Genomic DNA, 17,037 nt, shown 5'->3' on the forward strand with positions numbered 1-17,037 from the left:
GCCTCAACAATGTTCCTGACAAATAGATCAAATCCTCTTTCTGCCAATCCCTCCCCCTAGAATAAACCCTCCATCTTTCCCTCAGTTTCCTGAAGCTCCTGAATAACTCTGTCTGTACCGGTGAAACAACCGTCCCATCGACACACCTTTCAAAGTTAGTCTTGTTTTATCTCACCTCTCTATGACGGGAGGTCACACCTGTGTGAGGCTCGGTGTGTGATGTGTGTTTGTTACCGGCTCCTCTCTCCTGCTGACGAGGCCCGGCTGCCTGCTGCAGATAAGAGCGGGAGGATGCATCAACTGTGTGTGTGTGACAAGTTCTACAGCAGGATGTGTCATACACGTCGTCCTGCCAGGGTGTGATGCATAGTGGCTGTGTATGAACCTTACACACACACAAACAATGCATTCTATAGCTGTGTGTGCTAATCTACTCTCTGTAGGAGATACATTTCGGGGCGGTGTATTTGCTGGACTTGTGAGACCTTCAGGTTCATCAGTTTGTTTCTCTGCATGAGTACGTCTCCTAGTTTTTCCCTTACGGTTACATAAAGAAAATACGTAATCAGATTACTGTTACATTTCTAAACATTGGGGATTACTTGCAGGATTACAATGTTAGTAAAGAACTAAGAAGAGCATATAGTGTTTGTTGTAAAAGGATCAGATTTGATGTCAGTACTGTTCTGTAAGCTAATACTTTAAGTGTGAATCTATACGGTATGGAATGTGATTCTGATGTGTTTGTGTCTTCAGATGAGGTGGAGGCGTTCCTCAGTTATGTGAAAACTCTGGATTACCAAGAGAAGCCAAACTACAAGCACCTCAAAGATCTGCTGGCCAGTGTCCACACGGGGGGGCTGGACTTCTCTGTGCCACAAGAACCCGCAGGGGGGTCCACCACCAAGCCAACTAGGGAGAAGGTGAGACAGGAACAGCTTCCATGTGTAAACGTTTTGTGTCTAATAGTCTTATAGCCTAATATAACAATATACATATGACATATATACTTCTAAAAGTCAGAGTATACAGTACGAACAGTAGATGTATAAACGGCAGGAAAGAAATTGAATGCACCACAGAGCTGGTATAGATATACACTATGTAATACAAACTCTATAGACAGAATAAATATGAATACAATATGGTCGGTCGTTGACACTTGAATAAATATGAGTACGCTATTGAAGATATAACCGTTTTGACAGTTTATAAACAGAATAAGTGACTAAGACTAATGTGCAAAGTCAGTCAAAGGTATCCAGGAGTGTGTGTGGTGGGGGGGGTGCATGCAGGTGACAGCGGTGGAGAAAAAGCTCTTCCTGAAACAAAGCCCTAAGGAAGTGCGCATATTTTCGTAGTGGCGCTACATCTTTTGGTTCAGTCTGTGACGTCATTGGGTAAAATGACTTTTTCCCATTGATATAAAACTCAATACAAACACTTTATAGCCCTTGTTTTTGTCTTTAAATCATTAGGGTGGACTCCAGAGTTATTTTCCCTAATTTCCTTTGACTGAGCCGAGAGCAGCAGATCGGAGGAACATTCAAGTGCACATGCTTTATTGGCCCACACTGGATGATCCGGGTACTATTCGAGTCTAGTCGCTCCATTTTGACTTCATGCTCCACTAAGTGACTGACAGGAATGAACGGGGCCCCGACGCTTTATTCAATCCTCTTTATACAGCCATGTTCTGAACCTGTTTGTCCTGGTATGGAGGTTCTTGTAGTGCCTTCCAGAGGCAGGAGAGCAAACCGTCTGTAGGGGGTTAGAGACAATGCTGTACACCCCCCGCAGACACCACGTGTGCTGGACCGATGATGCGTTGGTCAATGTTTTTCTGTCTGATGCGGTGCGATGCTATACAAGACTGTGATCCAGTTGGTGAATGTGCTCTCAATGGTGCAGTGGTAGAAGTTCACTGAGGATACAGATGGTCTTTTCTTCTCAGGAAGAAAAGACGCTGGTGAAACTTCTTAACTAGGATCGAGGTGTCAAGCGTCCAAGAGAGGTCCTCAGGAATGTGGACACACTGAAACTTAAAGCTGGAGACACGTTTAAACTCTGTCCCCTTTATGCTGATGGGTGTGTGTGCTGCCTTTGGAGTTCTGCAACATAAAAACATCTTCATCTGCTCTTCAACAAACCTGCCATTGAGAAGCGTTTGATCACGGGTTCACAGCGAGCAGGGAATAGTTTATATGAAATGTTTTTTTTGCACTCCGTGAACAATGGGTCACAAGGCTTCCTGTTTGAGTCTCTTAACGCCAGAGTGGAGAAACGTGACAGCAGTGAAGGGGAGGGTTAACCCCCACCAATGATTATGTGAACCGGGTCTACAGGTGGAGGGGACTGTGATTCGCCTCAAACTCAGCAGAATCACTCCTTGACCCCTCGGGCCCCGGCTCGCCTCTCCACGGCCCAATTTCAAGAAGTTGATGACACACACTTCCCCCATAGCGCGGGCCGCTCCAATTATGCTCCTGATCCCCGCTCCTCTCCTTGTGTCATTTCATTTCCATGCTAAAGTGCTGGCCAGTTTGATCCCTAGTTAAACAGAAGTGGCCATTTACCGGCGGCTTAGTGCGCAGAGTAAATGTCAGCAGAGATAAAGGCCGCTCAGCGCAGCCAATCACAGTTGAGCTCCCCACTGCTGTTGGATAAATATATTATTATTTTATCGGTAATTATAGTGATGCTGGGGGGAAGTTTTATTTAAGAGAGAAAAGTCCATTTTAATGTCATCTGAGTGAAGTTGCTACACAAAGTTAAACAATTTTACAATTGGTATGACTGGCTGCTACTTTAATACTTGTATGTGTTCACTTACAATGCTGCTTTTTGTTTACCATTAATACGTATCATTTTTTTTGCTATTAATTCGATATACCCTTTAATATTATGTGCCTTTTATCTGCACTCTACCTTTGCTGTAAATCTGTAAATGTTCCCGCTGTGGAACAGATAAAGGATTTCTGGTATAACTTAATAATTCAATTAAGAGTTCAAAAGTTAAAAGAGGAAGAGTTTAATTGGAAGACCCTCCCACCTTTGTGTTAAACAGAAAGCAGCACGAGTCAAAAGACCACCCAAAGCCAAGGCTGTCCCCGCAGAGGTGGAGGACGATGAAGAGGAGGAGATGAAGGCTAAACCAGTGCCAGCTCGCTACATAAGAGGACCGCCCCTCACTAAACCTCAGGCTCAATCACCGGTAAGGTCTGAAACGTCACCGGTTATTGACAATCTTTGCCAAATTGATTTTGAGATATTGCAGAAAATGTGCCAAACAACCTTTTATGATAGCTTTAGTTTTGTACAGCATCATAATGTATACACATTTACACCACTTTTACAAGTGTAATTACAATAACCGTAAATAAAAGCTAATGTTAGGCTATATACACATTACATTGCGATGTGTATCACCACCACTAAGCTTAAGTGGTCAAATGCTAACTCATTTCCGCACCACTCTTTCTCGTCCATTGAAATAGTCCTGGGAGCAGGTTTGTACAAATTATCTCGGAATTGAATCCCTCAAGAAAATGTGTCAAACCAAGACTCAATCTTAAACACGTCTCACAGAACACTGAGAATAAAGAGTGCTTGCATTGAAGTGGAAAACTCCATTTTCACTTTCTCAATGGTATGGTCCAAATACAGATCATGTTGATAATGGAATCATCTGTGGCTAGGGTCAACAGGAAGTGGCAAAGTCTTTCTTTCAACAGACTCATGATGTTTTGAATGCTAAAGCAGAATGAGAATGATTTAACAATATTTTGTATTTTCCTAAATCCGGACACATTAACAGTGTTAACACGGATACAAGGAAACATACCATTGCACTCCAAAAGAATCCAATCAAACATTCATAAATAAGAGCTATGTTTTGCTGTTTCTCCTAGAAGGAAGTTGAAGATGTGCCTGCTGTCAGCAGATCATTGAGGACAAGAGGTTCTGTGACTTATATGGAAGATGACAGCGAATCTGAGGAAGAAGAAGATGATGAGGATGAAGAGGAGGAGGAAGAGGCCAGTCCCAGACCCATCGCTGCATGCTATCTGAGGGGCCCCCCTATCAGCCCCGGAGCTCAGTCCAAACAGGTGTGAAGACGAGAAGCTCCAGCAGTCAGTGTTTTTGATTTGCTGTGAAGTTTATTTGTACAAGTTAAATAAAACAAATAATTATTAGTTTAGAAAAAAAAAGTTTACACCTATATAAAAAGCCAACACTTTAATCTTTAACAGAAATATACGGGCAGAAAAACAGACGGCTTTTCCGCGATGGAGATAAAGAAACGACAGCTCCTATCACACAGGAGGAAACACTGTGAAGCACAGGGGGGGAGATGGGAGGGAGGGCGGCCCACCCATGAGTGGGCAGCTCTAAAACTCCAGGAGAAGGACCGTTACCCGCCTCAGATTCAGGGGTACGAACACACACATAACTCTGAACAGGAAGCTCCTCCCACGCGCAGGAACGGATGGTTCTCCATGTTCTTTTTCGCCGGCGTCTTCTTCTTCCTGGGTGCTGCTCTTGGTGTTTGCCAACGTGAATTCAAACCTTTTTGAAAAACATTAAAGGGATCTACCAGTCTTTCATCACTGGAACACACTCCTTAGGACTTCTGGGCGGCCATTTTCACCGTAATAGGCTGAAACAGAAGGAGAAGCTTATTGAATGCGGTACGAGAGATGGCTTTGTGAACAAATGAAGTGGGCTCTTGTGTCTAACTGGACTGTAGATGAAGGATTCCCAAACAAAGTCATAAAACTGCCTTTGATTAAATGATAGATATGGAGTATCAAACACTTCACTTTGTGCATCACACAAGGAACAGCATGAGAAAAACTGAATACAGTGTAGAGAGAAGGCTCTGTAAAGATTTGTGCTAATTAAGTAAGATGAATGTGTTCTATTGAGGCTGCAGTGAACGCCTTTATGGAACACAAACACACCTACCTTGCTGCAGTAAGGACACTCTCCGAAAACAATGTTGAAGCTCTGCCTGCTGGAGGGGAGCGCTCGCAGCCACTGGAGGAAGAGGAGAGAAGAAGAAAAGACACTTTGGATCCGATGTGTCAAGTGATAATAACCCCTTGTTTCAATGTACACTTATTACTGCAAAAAAACGGTGCTATCGGTATCAGAGATAACAGTACAGTTTTTAAAACACAGATTTGTAGCAAACCTGAAAAGGACCAATGCTGTGACAGAAATCCTCCACCTGGCTCACTTTAACATTATGGTACATTAAGTGTGTTCAAATGGGCTCTTAATGACATTTTCTGTGGTTGTATTAAGGCTGAAAAGCACAACTATTGAATGTATTATCAGTATTGTATAATTTTTCCAGAATAAAAACACATCTTGTTGCAATTGAACAATTTTCTTTTTTTTCACAACTATTGGATCAAATCAATTAAACTGCGCCCCACCAACGGAGCCCCGCGCCCCCCCCTGAAATTGAAGGTGTTTAAAAAAAGAATTCAATTTTTTTAAATATATATATATATATATATATATATATATATATATATAGCACCAAATTGCAACTGATCTATATCTACTGTCACTTTTCACATTGAACATGTGCTCTTTTATTAAATCAACTAAACGCTTTCATTTTAAGTTGTGAGTTTAGTGTTTTTGACCCTAAGAAACACTGATGCATTAATCAATAACAATAATCCACAGGATTAAAAAAAATATATCCCAATGCCACCTCGCCGACCCCACACCAGTGAGCCAGCTCACACTGTCCGCTCCTCGCAGCAGCGAGCCTCGCAACGTCCCGCCGAGTGTGTGTGTGTGTGTGAGGAAGTCCGCGGATTGGTCCAAACGTAACGGCTCCGCGGATTGGTCCATTACGTTACGTCACTATACCCAAATACGTCACTGTACCCAAGAAAAAGCTACATAACACACAAGGGGACGGGTAATAACCAGAAAAGCATGACATGGGACCGTTAACTCACTATACTATGAGTTTTTTTTACATTATTATGACTCTGGAATATTCCCAACATCCTTTTCTATGACAATTTTTTTATATTGTATGTCATGTTGTATTAAATCTTTTTCGAGATACTACACTGACTTTTTTTCGACATAATATACAATGAATTTTTCCTGATATTTTTTTAATGAAATACAATGATTTTTTTTCTTTTTACATATTCCTCAATATACTTTTTTTGTACATACCATACCACTGAATGTCAGAATATCTCCGCTTCTGCTGCTTGGATGTTTTCACTATTCTATTCTGAGCCCCCAAACTTCATTGAGGGGAATAATCCATCACTGGAATTAATCTTCTTGTATCTTAATTATCCATAAAGCCTGTGTTACTTTATCATTCTCAACTGAAACATTAAGAATGACACCCGTCTATTCACTTAAATAACCTTCAGTTTTTTAGAACTATGAACTATGTAATCTGTAGATGCTCCTCACAGCCGTGTGTGTGTGTGTGTTTTGGTGAGTGTGTCTCCATACCTCGTAAAGACAGGCCTGGTGAAATGGCTGGCCGCAGCGAGGGTCATTGCACACCTGATCAGGGATCGCATCTTCAAGACGATAGGAGTAACATATCCCACACTCCACACTGAAGCTCTACACACACACACACACAAATTAATAAATACACAGCGTGATTTTCTTACATACACTACAGATGCTTAAGATATGGGCAGGTCCTCTGTAACCACTTAGTGTTAAACAAGCGTCTAGTTAAAACTGCAGTGCTAACATCACCCTGTAACACCCCGAATCCCCCCCCCTCACACACACACACTTTTCTCTCCGCCTCGTTTGCATTTTGGCATAATGAGAAGCTCCTGTTTTTCTGGAGCTATCCATTAAGAGAGGATGGCAGGTATAAAAAATAAATCAACATCTGGTCAACCCAACTTTTTTGCACTCCTCTGAATGTTAATGAAGCCGAAGCATTAATCACCGCGGCGACAGCAGATAAACACGGCGCCCTTTAAACCCCTTCCACGTGGAGGGGAGGGGCGGAGCCCGAGCCTCAGAAACAGAGAGATAAATGCTTTTTGCGTGATTAAAGTGATTTGATAGTGCCGAGAATTCTGCCATCTTTGTTATTCTAATGATCTTTTCTGTAAACAACCCAATTAAAAGGAGAATTTGTGCCCACCTCATGGAACAACAACACAGAGAGAAAAAATATGGAAATGAACAGAAAAATAGGCAGTATCGTATGTCCACCCCCTTATAACTCGGAGCTCAAACCGACGCACAAACTGGAGGATACACACACACATAAACACACTCGCTTGAAGGTAATCGTGATGGGAACGGACATGTTTGAAATGGAAAGGGGGCAACTGTGTCACGTACAGATTTTTCGTGGGTGGCAGGTGACGGGAATTCGATCTCCAAAACATCCCGGAGGTTGTGCAAGACGCTGGAGTCCGGGTTCCTGCCAGAGACCACAGACAGCTCCTTCACACACTAATTAACCACATGCAAATGAGCCTGCAAAGACACTGGGGGATGATTAGGAGACTTTCACCATTGGTATAAAAAAAAAAAGGGAAAAAAGCTAAAGCTGATTCAAACTGAACAGCAGTGGAGGAGATTTTCCTCAGACGTGTCATGCAGAGAGGCAAATGTTAAATCCTGTGGTGAGAGTTAAGATATGTGCTTTACTTTAAACTGAAGAGTAGCTGTGTGGGTTTTTTCGATGATAATCATAGTGGTGGGACTTTAGTATTTCGCAATTCTAGAAATGTAGTTAATACCAATAATATTCCAGGATGCTTAAAAAAACAACATTGAAAACCATCGAGTGCTTTATGATACTCTTATTTTTAACATTGCCATACTGTTTTTTGTTGTTAAAAAGGTAATAAATTCTCACATTGACTGAATAGGGCTTTACCATATCATAATGTAACTCGATAGAACCTTGATTGTTCACGTTAGCATAGCATTTAAGCGACTTTGAGACTTGAAAAGCGCTATATAAATTCAATTTATTATTATCATCATTATTATTTAGCTCCATTATTTAGCCAAGCAGTACTGTGCTACCCACCGGCTGCTAAAAGCTAATGTGTGCCTTCCTCTTGCCCATTTAACCAGTTTTTTGTTCACCATTTTTCTGAAGTGGATCCTCAACGTATGTCTTTGGTACAGATTCTCTTTGAGAAACACCATGTTCCCTTTAAAGGGGCACCATCATTCAAAATGCCAGGTTCATATTCTCTATGTTGTGTCTGGGACATGTCTCCATGCTTTAATGTTCAGAAAGCTCTTTATTGTTCTCATACTGCCTGTGCTGCAGCACCTCTTTTCACCCTCTGTCGGAAACCAGAGCCCAGTCTGCTCTGATTGGTTAGCTGGCCGGCTCTGTTGTGATTGTTCAACCGCTTAGAGATGTCCCGCCCCTTAGCCTATCAAGTACAATGTGTTCAAGCGCTAGCCACAAGAAGCGTGAGTGTTACATAGTGATGTCATGATGTTCCTGAAGTAAAAAAAGGAGTCCAATGGGGAGTGTGTGGGAGAGAAACTCTCTCTGGAGGGAAATTTGGGATTTTAGCCTTTGCAGACCATTTAAATACACAAAAACCTATATAACACACTACAGGAAAGGGAAAACCCACAAAAGCATAGAAGGGCCTCTAAATATATTTTCAATCAAAATGATGCAAAAGTAATCACTTCAAAAGTAATCACTTCCTTATATATCTTAAACCCAATAAAACCGAGCAAAAGCAAAAGTCCAAATCGTACAGGTTTAGTAAATAATAATGTGATCATTGCATTATCCAGCAAAAGTTGTTCTGAAAGACAATAAATCTAATTAATTGAATGATATAAAACGTAGTACAACATGCCTGTACAGACAGAACCCTTACCACAGGTGCATGTTGGCGTTCAGCTTGTTCCTCAGCGGAGTCACCACTGCAACAAGGAGAAGGGATTTATTTGGTGTAGAACGTAAACGGTAATACTAATAAAATCCTTGAAATTTGATTTCAAGCACCTGCGGACTCCGTTTTTATTGTATATAAGCCCTCTGAAAATGACGCCTTAAAAAACCCTCACTCTGCATACTCTGGCCCTCTGTTATTAGAGAACAGGCCGTCAGCGCTGTCACATCTGAACCATCGTGGTGCCTCTGTTCCACAGGGAGCTTTGTCTCCGTGCAGCACTCATCACTTTCACTATTTGCTATTCCTACATGCAAAAAGCAATATTGTGCGCGACCCCTCGTATTTGAGGGTCTCCGCCTGCCTCCCGTCTTGTCGGCTGAAGTGTGTATCTGTTTAATATCTTTTGAGTTGCATTGCTAGGCAACAGGCTAGGAGTTGCGTGACCTTGGGTTTACAGAAACAATGGACGACAATTGACGGGGACTTAAATAGAAAGCCGGAGCTCGCAGGCTGACTCCGGTGTCGGCTAGCGGGAATGAAAACATTGTGGCAAAGTCTTCTGACACGACGACAGACAACAGGCAACACGAGCAGTCTGGTTGGAGTCCAGACCATCTGATCTGGATAATGGCGAGCTGAATCTGCACTTTATTGCCTGGGATGATCCTAGGCTGGCCGATTATTTTATAAAAACGCATCTGATGAAGAGTCTCAGGACACAGTTATTCCCATTAGTTGTTTAGGAATTAATCAAATGATTAGTGTATGATTTAGATTATTGTTTAACTTGCTAAAACAAGCAACTACCTAAATGTGAGAATTTGCTGCTTCTGGGTTTTTTGTAAAATGTAATGTAGATAAAACATTTGGGGGGATTAAGGTAGATTAAAGAGGACATATTATGCAAACATGTTTACATTATTTTTAAGAGATGTGTCGGAAATGTCCCGCCTCTTAGCATAACATGTACAATGTGTTGGAGCACTAAGAGAACATAGTGATGTCATTATGTTCTGGAAGTAAACGAAGGAGTCCAATGGAGGCCTTTCAGGCAGGGTGGGAGGGGGTGTGTGGAGAGAACACAGGGATTTTAGCCTTTGCAGACCATTTACATGCACACAAACGGAAAGGGAAAACCCCAAAAAGCAGAATAGGCCCCTTTAACAAATTGTCATGATTGCAAGTGAGTCATTTACACAAAAAGGGACAAAATGCCCCTTTCAGTTATAAAATCCTAGTTGTCAATATACTTTTTTAGTGTTAATAAGAAATGTAGGCAACATTTTCCAAATTACTTTGATAGACTTCCAGGAATCACACGTTTTTTTTCTAATGTGTCATTTGATATATAAAAAAAATGAAATAAAGAAAGAAATATACATTTAGTGTAATCTGTATGTGTCACATGCGAGGACTTTAGTAAACAATGTATTCCTAAACCTCATGCTGCCTGTGTTATAATAAGGAGAGGATTTCACACGCCCTAATGAAGTGTGTCACCAGTGAGTGTGTAATAGTGCAGATACACTTCTTGTGCCGCAAAACAAACTTTCCAGTGTGGCCATGTCTCTGGGGTTTGACTACCCACCATGCTCGGCTCCCAGCAGGCAGCACTCTGGCAGCATCTTTGGGTGTCTGGGATCCACCTCCACCTTGATGGATGTGTTGTTTCCTGCACACAGACGGGATGTATCATTTACTTTGGATGTCTTTTCTCTTGAATGAACCGTATTGCATGATCAGTATGAAAACTCAGTTAAACATAAAGTGTACCGATGGCGATCCGCCTCATGGTGTCGGAGCGGCTGGGTTTCTCCGGCTCCAGAATCCAGGTCTTACTGTCAATCTCATCCAGGACATCCCAGAACTCAGTCAGGGACTCCAGGAGCAGCAGGAACTGACTGTGGAGCTGCTCCAGAGTGCTCTTAATGAACAAAAGAAAAAGCACATTTATTTTTAAGAGAAACCAGATGTATCCTAAAGCTTCTGTTAGACTACTGGTTCTTTATTGTTACCGAACAAAACCGTGTCCAAACAGCAGATGTCATTTCTGGAAGCAAGGGGAACAGTTAGCCTGTCCAAAGTAACAAATGGAATTGCCTACAAACAGATATAAAGCTGAATAATGAATATGTTTTTTCTTGTTTGAAGAAAAAGCCTTTAAAATGCCTGAGTCCGCATAGCGGCTGTTTCTGAGTGGTGGCGTCTTTTTTGAATTTGTTTGTTGGAGCAAAGGCAGTGGACCCTGGATGTTGTTGATACCTTGCATGAAATGCTGTGTTATACAATTTAGTTGTAAGTAACCTAATATTTTCAATGTTGTATCTGTTAAGAGTAGAAAGTATGTGAACTAGTAAAAAACAAGGCCTAACTAACTGCAGAGATGAGTGAATTACTATGCACTATTAGAACATATATGCACAAAGTGTACATCAAAGAGGTTGGTCCTTCACCAAGGTAAACTGACGAGAATGAAGGGTGCTTTAGCTATACATATGTTTATACAACTGTTGCTTAGCAGTATGATCTCAGGGTCTGATTGGACTGTTTAGTGTTGTTGGTGAAATGAAGTTATTCTGCATTGTACTCTGACCGCCTCCAGCTAATTCATCCGAGCCTGTTAGAACTCCACACGATGCAAAATAAGTGTAGAACTTTAAGGGTTAAGGAGGAAGTTCTTAAAACGGCCCAGTCCAGGACTCTTTCTTCCGATAGTTGCTGCCTGTAAGAGTTGAACTTTTATTGCCGTATACACATTATCCTCCTCGCTCTAAAGCTGTCGGACTGCACAGTGAAGCTCATTCAAACAAACTTCTGGTTGGTGTTCATGGTGAAACATTTTCAAACAAATATATAGCATAAATAATAATAATCTACAGGCGAAGCTAGTCTGTCATACAGAAGCGGTGATACGCTGTCAAGATACCGTAGATAAAACACTGATATGAGGCTCAGCCTGAAAAGGATGCTGTGTGGACACACAGCTTAAGACTGTACTCTAACGGCCCGTCCACACAGCAGCTTTTGGCGATTTGTCCACCACTTCCAGCGCGTCTCCGCCCATTGACTTTGAATGGGGATGACGTCACTTTCCCTCGCTTGTCGCCGAACTGCATTGTGGGGGGGCGAGGCGAAAATTTCCAGGATTTCCAGGATGTTCAGGATTCCAAAGTTGAACAATGTTCAACTTTTGAGGCTGAGCTGGAAGCGACAGCCAATCAGATCCGTTTATGCAAATCTGACAGTTGAAGCGCTAGCCAATCAAACCGCGTGCAAGCTGGGAGAACGAGACCCGCAGTTCATTCTATATTCCACAAAAATGGAGGAGAAGTTAGTTATTGCGGTAGCAAATCACCCGGTTCTTTATGACCAGTCCCTATTTACTTACCGGGATACAAACCGGAGGAACCAGGCATGGAGGGAGGTGGCAGAGGCAGTGGGTGAAACTGGTAGGTTTTCGCTTGTTTGGGGATTTTATATCCAGTGTACTTCGTTGCTAGTTTACTTCGTTGCTAGCAAGCATAGACAGTATCATTAGCCAGCATGGAATGTAGCATAAAATAGCACCATAAACATTAAACTCATAAATGTTCAAAATGTTAAAAAAATAAATGTTCATCATAGCCTTCCTATTTGACAATAGTTTAGAAGAACCGGTTTGTTTTGCTTTGTATGTCGGGGGCGGGATATTCATGTGATATTCATGTGATTGGTTGTTGGTCGCGAAATCCCCAAGCTGTCAGACACGCCCAGCTCCAGGATTTTCAAGATTTGGTCAAAGCTGCTGTGTGGACACACCGTTAGTAAAATGCTAACATTAGCACACTAACATGCTCTGAATGACAATGATAACATAACGTAACGTTTTCCACTTTCCCCATCCTTCATTCAAATATTAGCATGCTTCTGTACAGCTGAGGCTGCTGGGAATGTCTGTCGTTTTTTGCAGGTGTATGTGAATGGTTGTGCTACAGTCACTGCTTCCTCTAATTTCCATTGGTTGTCTGGTAGTAAACTAAGCACTTGTAGTTATTCGACTTTGGATTGGTCGGACAAAACAAGTAACTTTAATAAGTTAAAAACTATAAAATACAATTTTTCACAGGGAAACTGAAGTGAACTGAAAGTGCATATATCAAGGCAGGTTGGTTAAAACGGTAACAACTTAAAGCACACAAACATTTTGACACACACACCTACATACACACTCTCACACTTAGAGGAGAGAAAGGGAGGCTGATAGAGGTGTCAGAGACCAATACAGATGGAATGAGAGAGAAAAAATTAGTGGGTAAAATGAACCAAAAATTATGGGTCATTGTGCCAGCACAGTGCACACAATTAAGCATCGTCCAGGTGCTGAGAGCCTCGGCAATTACAGCCCAATTAATGCCAGTGGCATGATTACGGTTACAGCTCAGGATAACTATGCTCGGCCCAGTTCAGGAAGAAGAAAAAATAAAAAGAGCTGGTAATTGAATTCCTGCTGAATCTTTGAGAAGAACATGTGACAGCAGAAAGCTGTAAGAAAGTCTGAGAGACACTGAATCTGAGCTGAGATCTGATCCTCAATCAGTAGTCTTTATCTAGTTATGCCATCTGGCTGACCTTCATTTCACTCAAAAAGGCAGGCAGGCTTCCCTCTTATTTACATCATCGACATTGCACTATAGAATGGAATTTATTAATAAAATACCCTTGGGTTTCAAATCACAAGACCTAATCTGGCTATTTCGTAGTAGATCACTAATCAACTCTAAAGCGCCATTCAAATGATACACAATTTGCCCTTTGTTCACCACGAGTCAACAGCTAGTTAGGTTGTGTTTCCATGATGACATACCCTTCTAGCTTATGGCCCTTCATTGGGCTGTTACCTGATTGGTACCGCGTTGAAAGGTGAGCAGCACAAAGTCAGAGTTCAAATAATTGTGACTTTTAGTGCAGCGCTCTGCAACAGTTTCGAGCAGTGATCAACAGCAAAGGTAGCACTTCCGCCAAGTTGGGCGGCAACACTCGTAGAAACACAACGTCAGCGCAGAGCCATTGCACCGCGTATCGTGTGAATACAGCATTATAGTATGTCAGTAAATGCAGAAGAGTAACACCTTTGGCTCAGCAGGGTAATCTCCGCCTTTTTCAATGTGTTAGTGTAAATAAAGTGAAATGCTAATGCGGCAATGAAGGAAGTAACTAACAGTCGAATGACTTCACCACCGCTAAGTTAAAGGTGGCTAATGTTCGGCATGATGACGTTTCATTGTCTTATTTAGTCACATGATAGCAAAAGCATCAAAACCATAAAAGCTTCAGAGATTCACCAATGGGGTATTTGCTGACTCTTTCCAAATAGTTGTACTAATGGCCAGATCATTAGATCATTATTCAGTCAAACTATTACTAATTCTAACTAGTTACAGCTTTGCACATGTAATCACACAAACTAAAGTACTATAGCATCCCGTGATCACCAACAAATATGGTTTTAAGCTCATAACTGAGCTGTGATTTAAAAAAATTATTCAAATGTATTGTGAAAAAAATATATAGAATCTATATATTTGAACAAACAGACTTTGAGCCAGGCTACAATTTGCATTTAACTGTAGCCCTGGTGTCCATCCAGCGTCTTATTCACACAGAACCCAGTTTTGGTTGTTAAAAAGCACCCTGGTGTAGTCTCCTAGCACAAAGGACACAAACTAAACACATAGACAAACACACACAGGTTTATTTCTCTTCCCATTCAAGTTCCACACAAATGCACTGAGTGGCATGTCTTGGCCCTGCAACAGAGCAGGCAATAATTACTCATTCAAATGAACATGTCAGGACTGCCGACAGACAGGGCCTTCCCCTTCCACACACACACACAGACAAAAACACACTTGGCGCAGATGCAAGCACATACACACATGCACATACACACATGTAAGTACGTACACACACTTCATGTTGCAAGGTGGGAGAGATCCATCAACGGCGCAGCAGGCAGACAGGCTCCATACGGCAGTACTGTTCTAAGCTGGTCCTCACTGTACGCCTGCCATGTATCAGCTCAATGACACACACACACACACACACACACACACACACACACACACACACACACACACACACACACACACACACACACACACACACCACACACACACACACACACACACACACACACACACACACACACACACACACACACACACACACACACACACACACACACACACACACACACACACACACACACACACACACACACACACACACACACACACACACACACACACACACACACACACACACACACACACTAGTAAGCCTGTCCACTGAGAGTACTTGTTATGATGGCCAGAGCGACTGGTGTGACTGAAAAAAAATTATAGCAACAAAAAAACAAAAAAGACGTGTGTGTGTGTGTGTGTGTGACACAGACTCAGAGGCAGTGACAGAGATGAAAAGCAGAGGCAGAGTGAAAGAAGCGAGACGGCAAACAACAATAACGAGGAAGCAAAGAGATACAAAGAGCCCACAGCTGGTTTCACATCAAAACACTTTCATGACAATTACAGTGGACTCAATTTGAGGGGCGGGAAAAAAACGTCTTATTACAGAAGAGAAGTGTTTTGTCCAATCATGCACCAGGATGAGTCAAGTGTATTGATGTGGCCCTTAATCACAGTTTGAGCTCACATTACAACTATTAGATGGAAACATCAACCTTTTCCTAATGCGAGGCTCGGAGGATCATTGGGGACGGGTTGGCTGACTATTTATAAATAATAAAGTGTTGCAGTAAGTCCTTAAACGCAGAAATAACTTTGCTTTTTAACATGTCCGGTTCCCTTGTCTCAGTTATCATGTGTTTTTATGTGTAAGTAACTTAGCCTGATGTAAACAGCACAATATTTGAAATGTAATGGAGTAGGAGTATAAGTAGCACAAAATACATATGCTCAAGTAAAGTACAAGTTGGTCAAAATAGTACTTGAGTACAGTACTTAGTTACCTTCAACACTGCTTGCTAATCATTTACTTTGTCAAACAAATTGAGGGATGGATAAATAGTTACTGTTGACACTGTATCATTGCACATGCACATACCTGTGGTGTCCATGTGATGGCCAGAGGCACTGGCAGGTCAGCAGAGCATTCAGGAGCCTCCACAGGGTGCTAAGGGTGGAGAAGACAGGACCGTTAGAGCTGCTTCTGTATTACGTAACAATGAGAGGTAACTCCACCGCTCCTTGTTGCTGTACTGTATGTCTGGCCTTTATGAGAAGCCTTCCTTTGTTTGTTCTTGGTTATTACTTGAAGACTGTCTAGTATTTGCTATTAGTGCTAGTCATCTTGATTATGTTACTTAAACCTACTTATATCTTTATGAAAGTTCCAAACAAGTTAGCATTTTAGCACTTAAAGGTAGAGTGTGTCATTTATTTCAGAAACACTTTTTGTTATATTCCATGGAATGCTCTTAACATCCCGATAGCAATGAATATCTGAAGTGCTTTGACAATAAATCCATAAAGAAGTGTCATCTGTTGAAGCCGTAGTGCTGTAAAAAGCACGACCAATCATCTGAGCCGGCTAAAGTAACTGGATGGCCTACCTGCCTGTCAGCCTTCCATCTGTGCACAAACTTATCTCGTGCCCTCATTGGTCATGTGTGCGTTCCTGTGTGTTGGAGGAGGGGCTCTGTAAGGAAGTGGCAGATTTCTTCCGGTTGTGTATTTTCATATTCTAGCGCACTCGAGCTGGTTTCTCCAAAATCACCTACCCCACCTTTAAGCTCCCTTATCTCAAAGTCAATAGACATTTCAATTTGTTTGTGGTTAGTTTCCCAAAATATGGTCTGTGATTAATACAGACTAAGAACATTTATGTCAGTAAATATAGCAATACGTTGGCTTTTTACTTCTAGAATTTGCATTTACACTTCAAAATTGTAAAAAGTGGTGTTCATATGTAGATATTATTCTGCTGAACAAAATAAGTAAGTATCATAAAAGTGTGTTTGCCACACATCTTTTTTTTGCCTTATTCCATATCGTTACAATAATGAAATTGCTTTGATGAAAACGTATTAATAAACTGAACTGTCTGTATTTTTATGGATATGAACTTT

General features: G+C 41.6%; 2 protein-coding genes across 10 annotated transcripts in view; one reads left to right on the plus strand and one right to left on the minus strand.

The window, feature by feature from the left end:
* LOC117551362 (serine/threonine-protein kinase VRK1-like) overlaps nt 1–5,390 on the plus strand; it is a 25,759-nt gene extending 20,369 nt beyond the window's left edge. For 2 of the 3 annotated variants that reach the window (XM_034224238.1, XM_034224224.1), the window contains 4 exons: nt 757–923; nt 3,068–3,214; nt 3,912–4,109; nt 4,254–5,390. In XM_034224238.1, coding sequence (XP_034080129.1) covers nt 757–923; nt 3,068–3,214; nt 3,912–4,109; nt 4,254–4,577 — 836 coding nt within the window. In that variant the 3' untranslated portion in view covers nt 4,578–5,390. The remainder of the gene's footprint in view (nt 1–756; nt 924–3,067; nt 3,215–3,911; nt 4,110–4,253) is intronic. The other variant, XM_034224229.1, reaches the window with a different exon arrangement.
* Nucleotides 4,141–17,037, minus strand: part of fancl (FA complementation group L) — a 24,631-nt gene continuing 11,734 nt past the window's right edge. For 3 of the 7 annotated variants that reach the window (XM_034224285.1, XM_034224257.1, XM_034224249.1), the window contains 7 exons: nt 16,014–16,082; nt 10,686–10,836; nt 10,501–10,584; nt 8,895–8,940; nt 7,372–7,453; nt 6,508–6,624; nt 4,141–5,040 (listed from right to left, as the gene is read on the minus strand). In XM_034224285.1, the coding sequence (XP_034080176.1) occupies nt 4,648–5,040; nt 6,508–6,624; nt 7,372–7,453; nt 8,895–8,940; nt 10,501–10,584; nt 10,686–10,836; nt 16,014–16,082 (942 nt within the window). In that variant the 3' untranslated portion in view covers nt 4,141–4,647. Of the gene's footprint in view, nt 5,041–6,507; nt 6,625–7,371; nt 7,477–8,894; nt 8,941–10,500; nt 10,585–10,685; nt 10,837–16,013; nt 16,083–17,037 lie in introns of all 7 variants that reach the window. The other 4 variants (XM_034224264.1, XM_034224274.1, XM_034224291.1 and 1 more) reach the window with 4 other exon arrangements.

This window comes from Gymnodraco acuticeps, unplaced genomic scaffold (genome assembly GCF_902827175.1).
Source record: "Gymnodraco acuticeps unplaced genomic scaffold, fGymAcu1.1, whole genome shotgun sequence".
In the NCBI taxonomy this organism is placed as follows: domain Eukaryota; kingdom Metazoa; phylum Chordata; class Actinopteri; order Perciformes; family Bathydraconidae; genus Gymnodraco; species Gymnodraco acuticeps.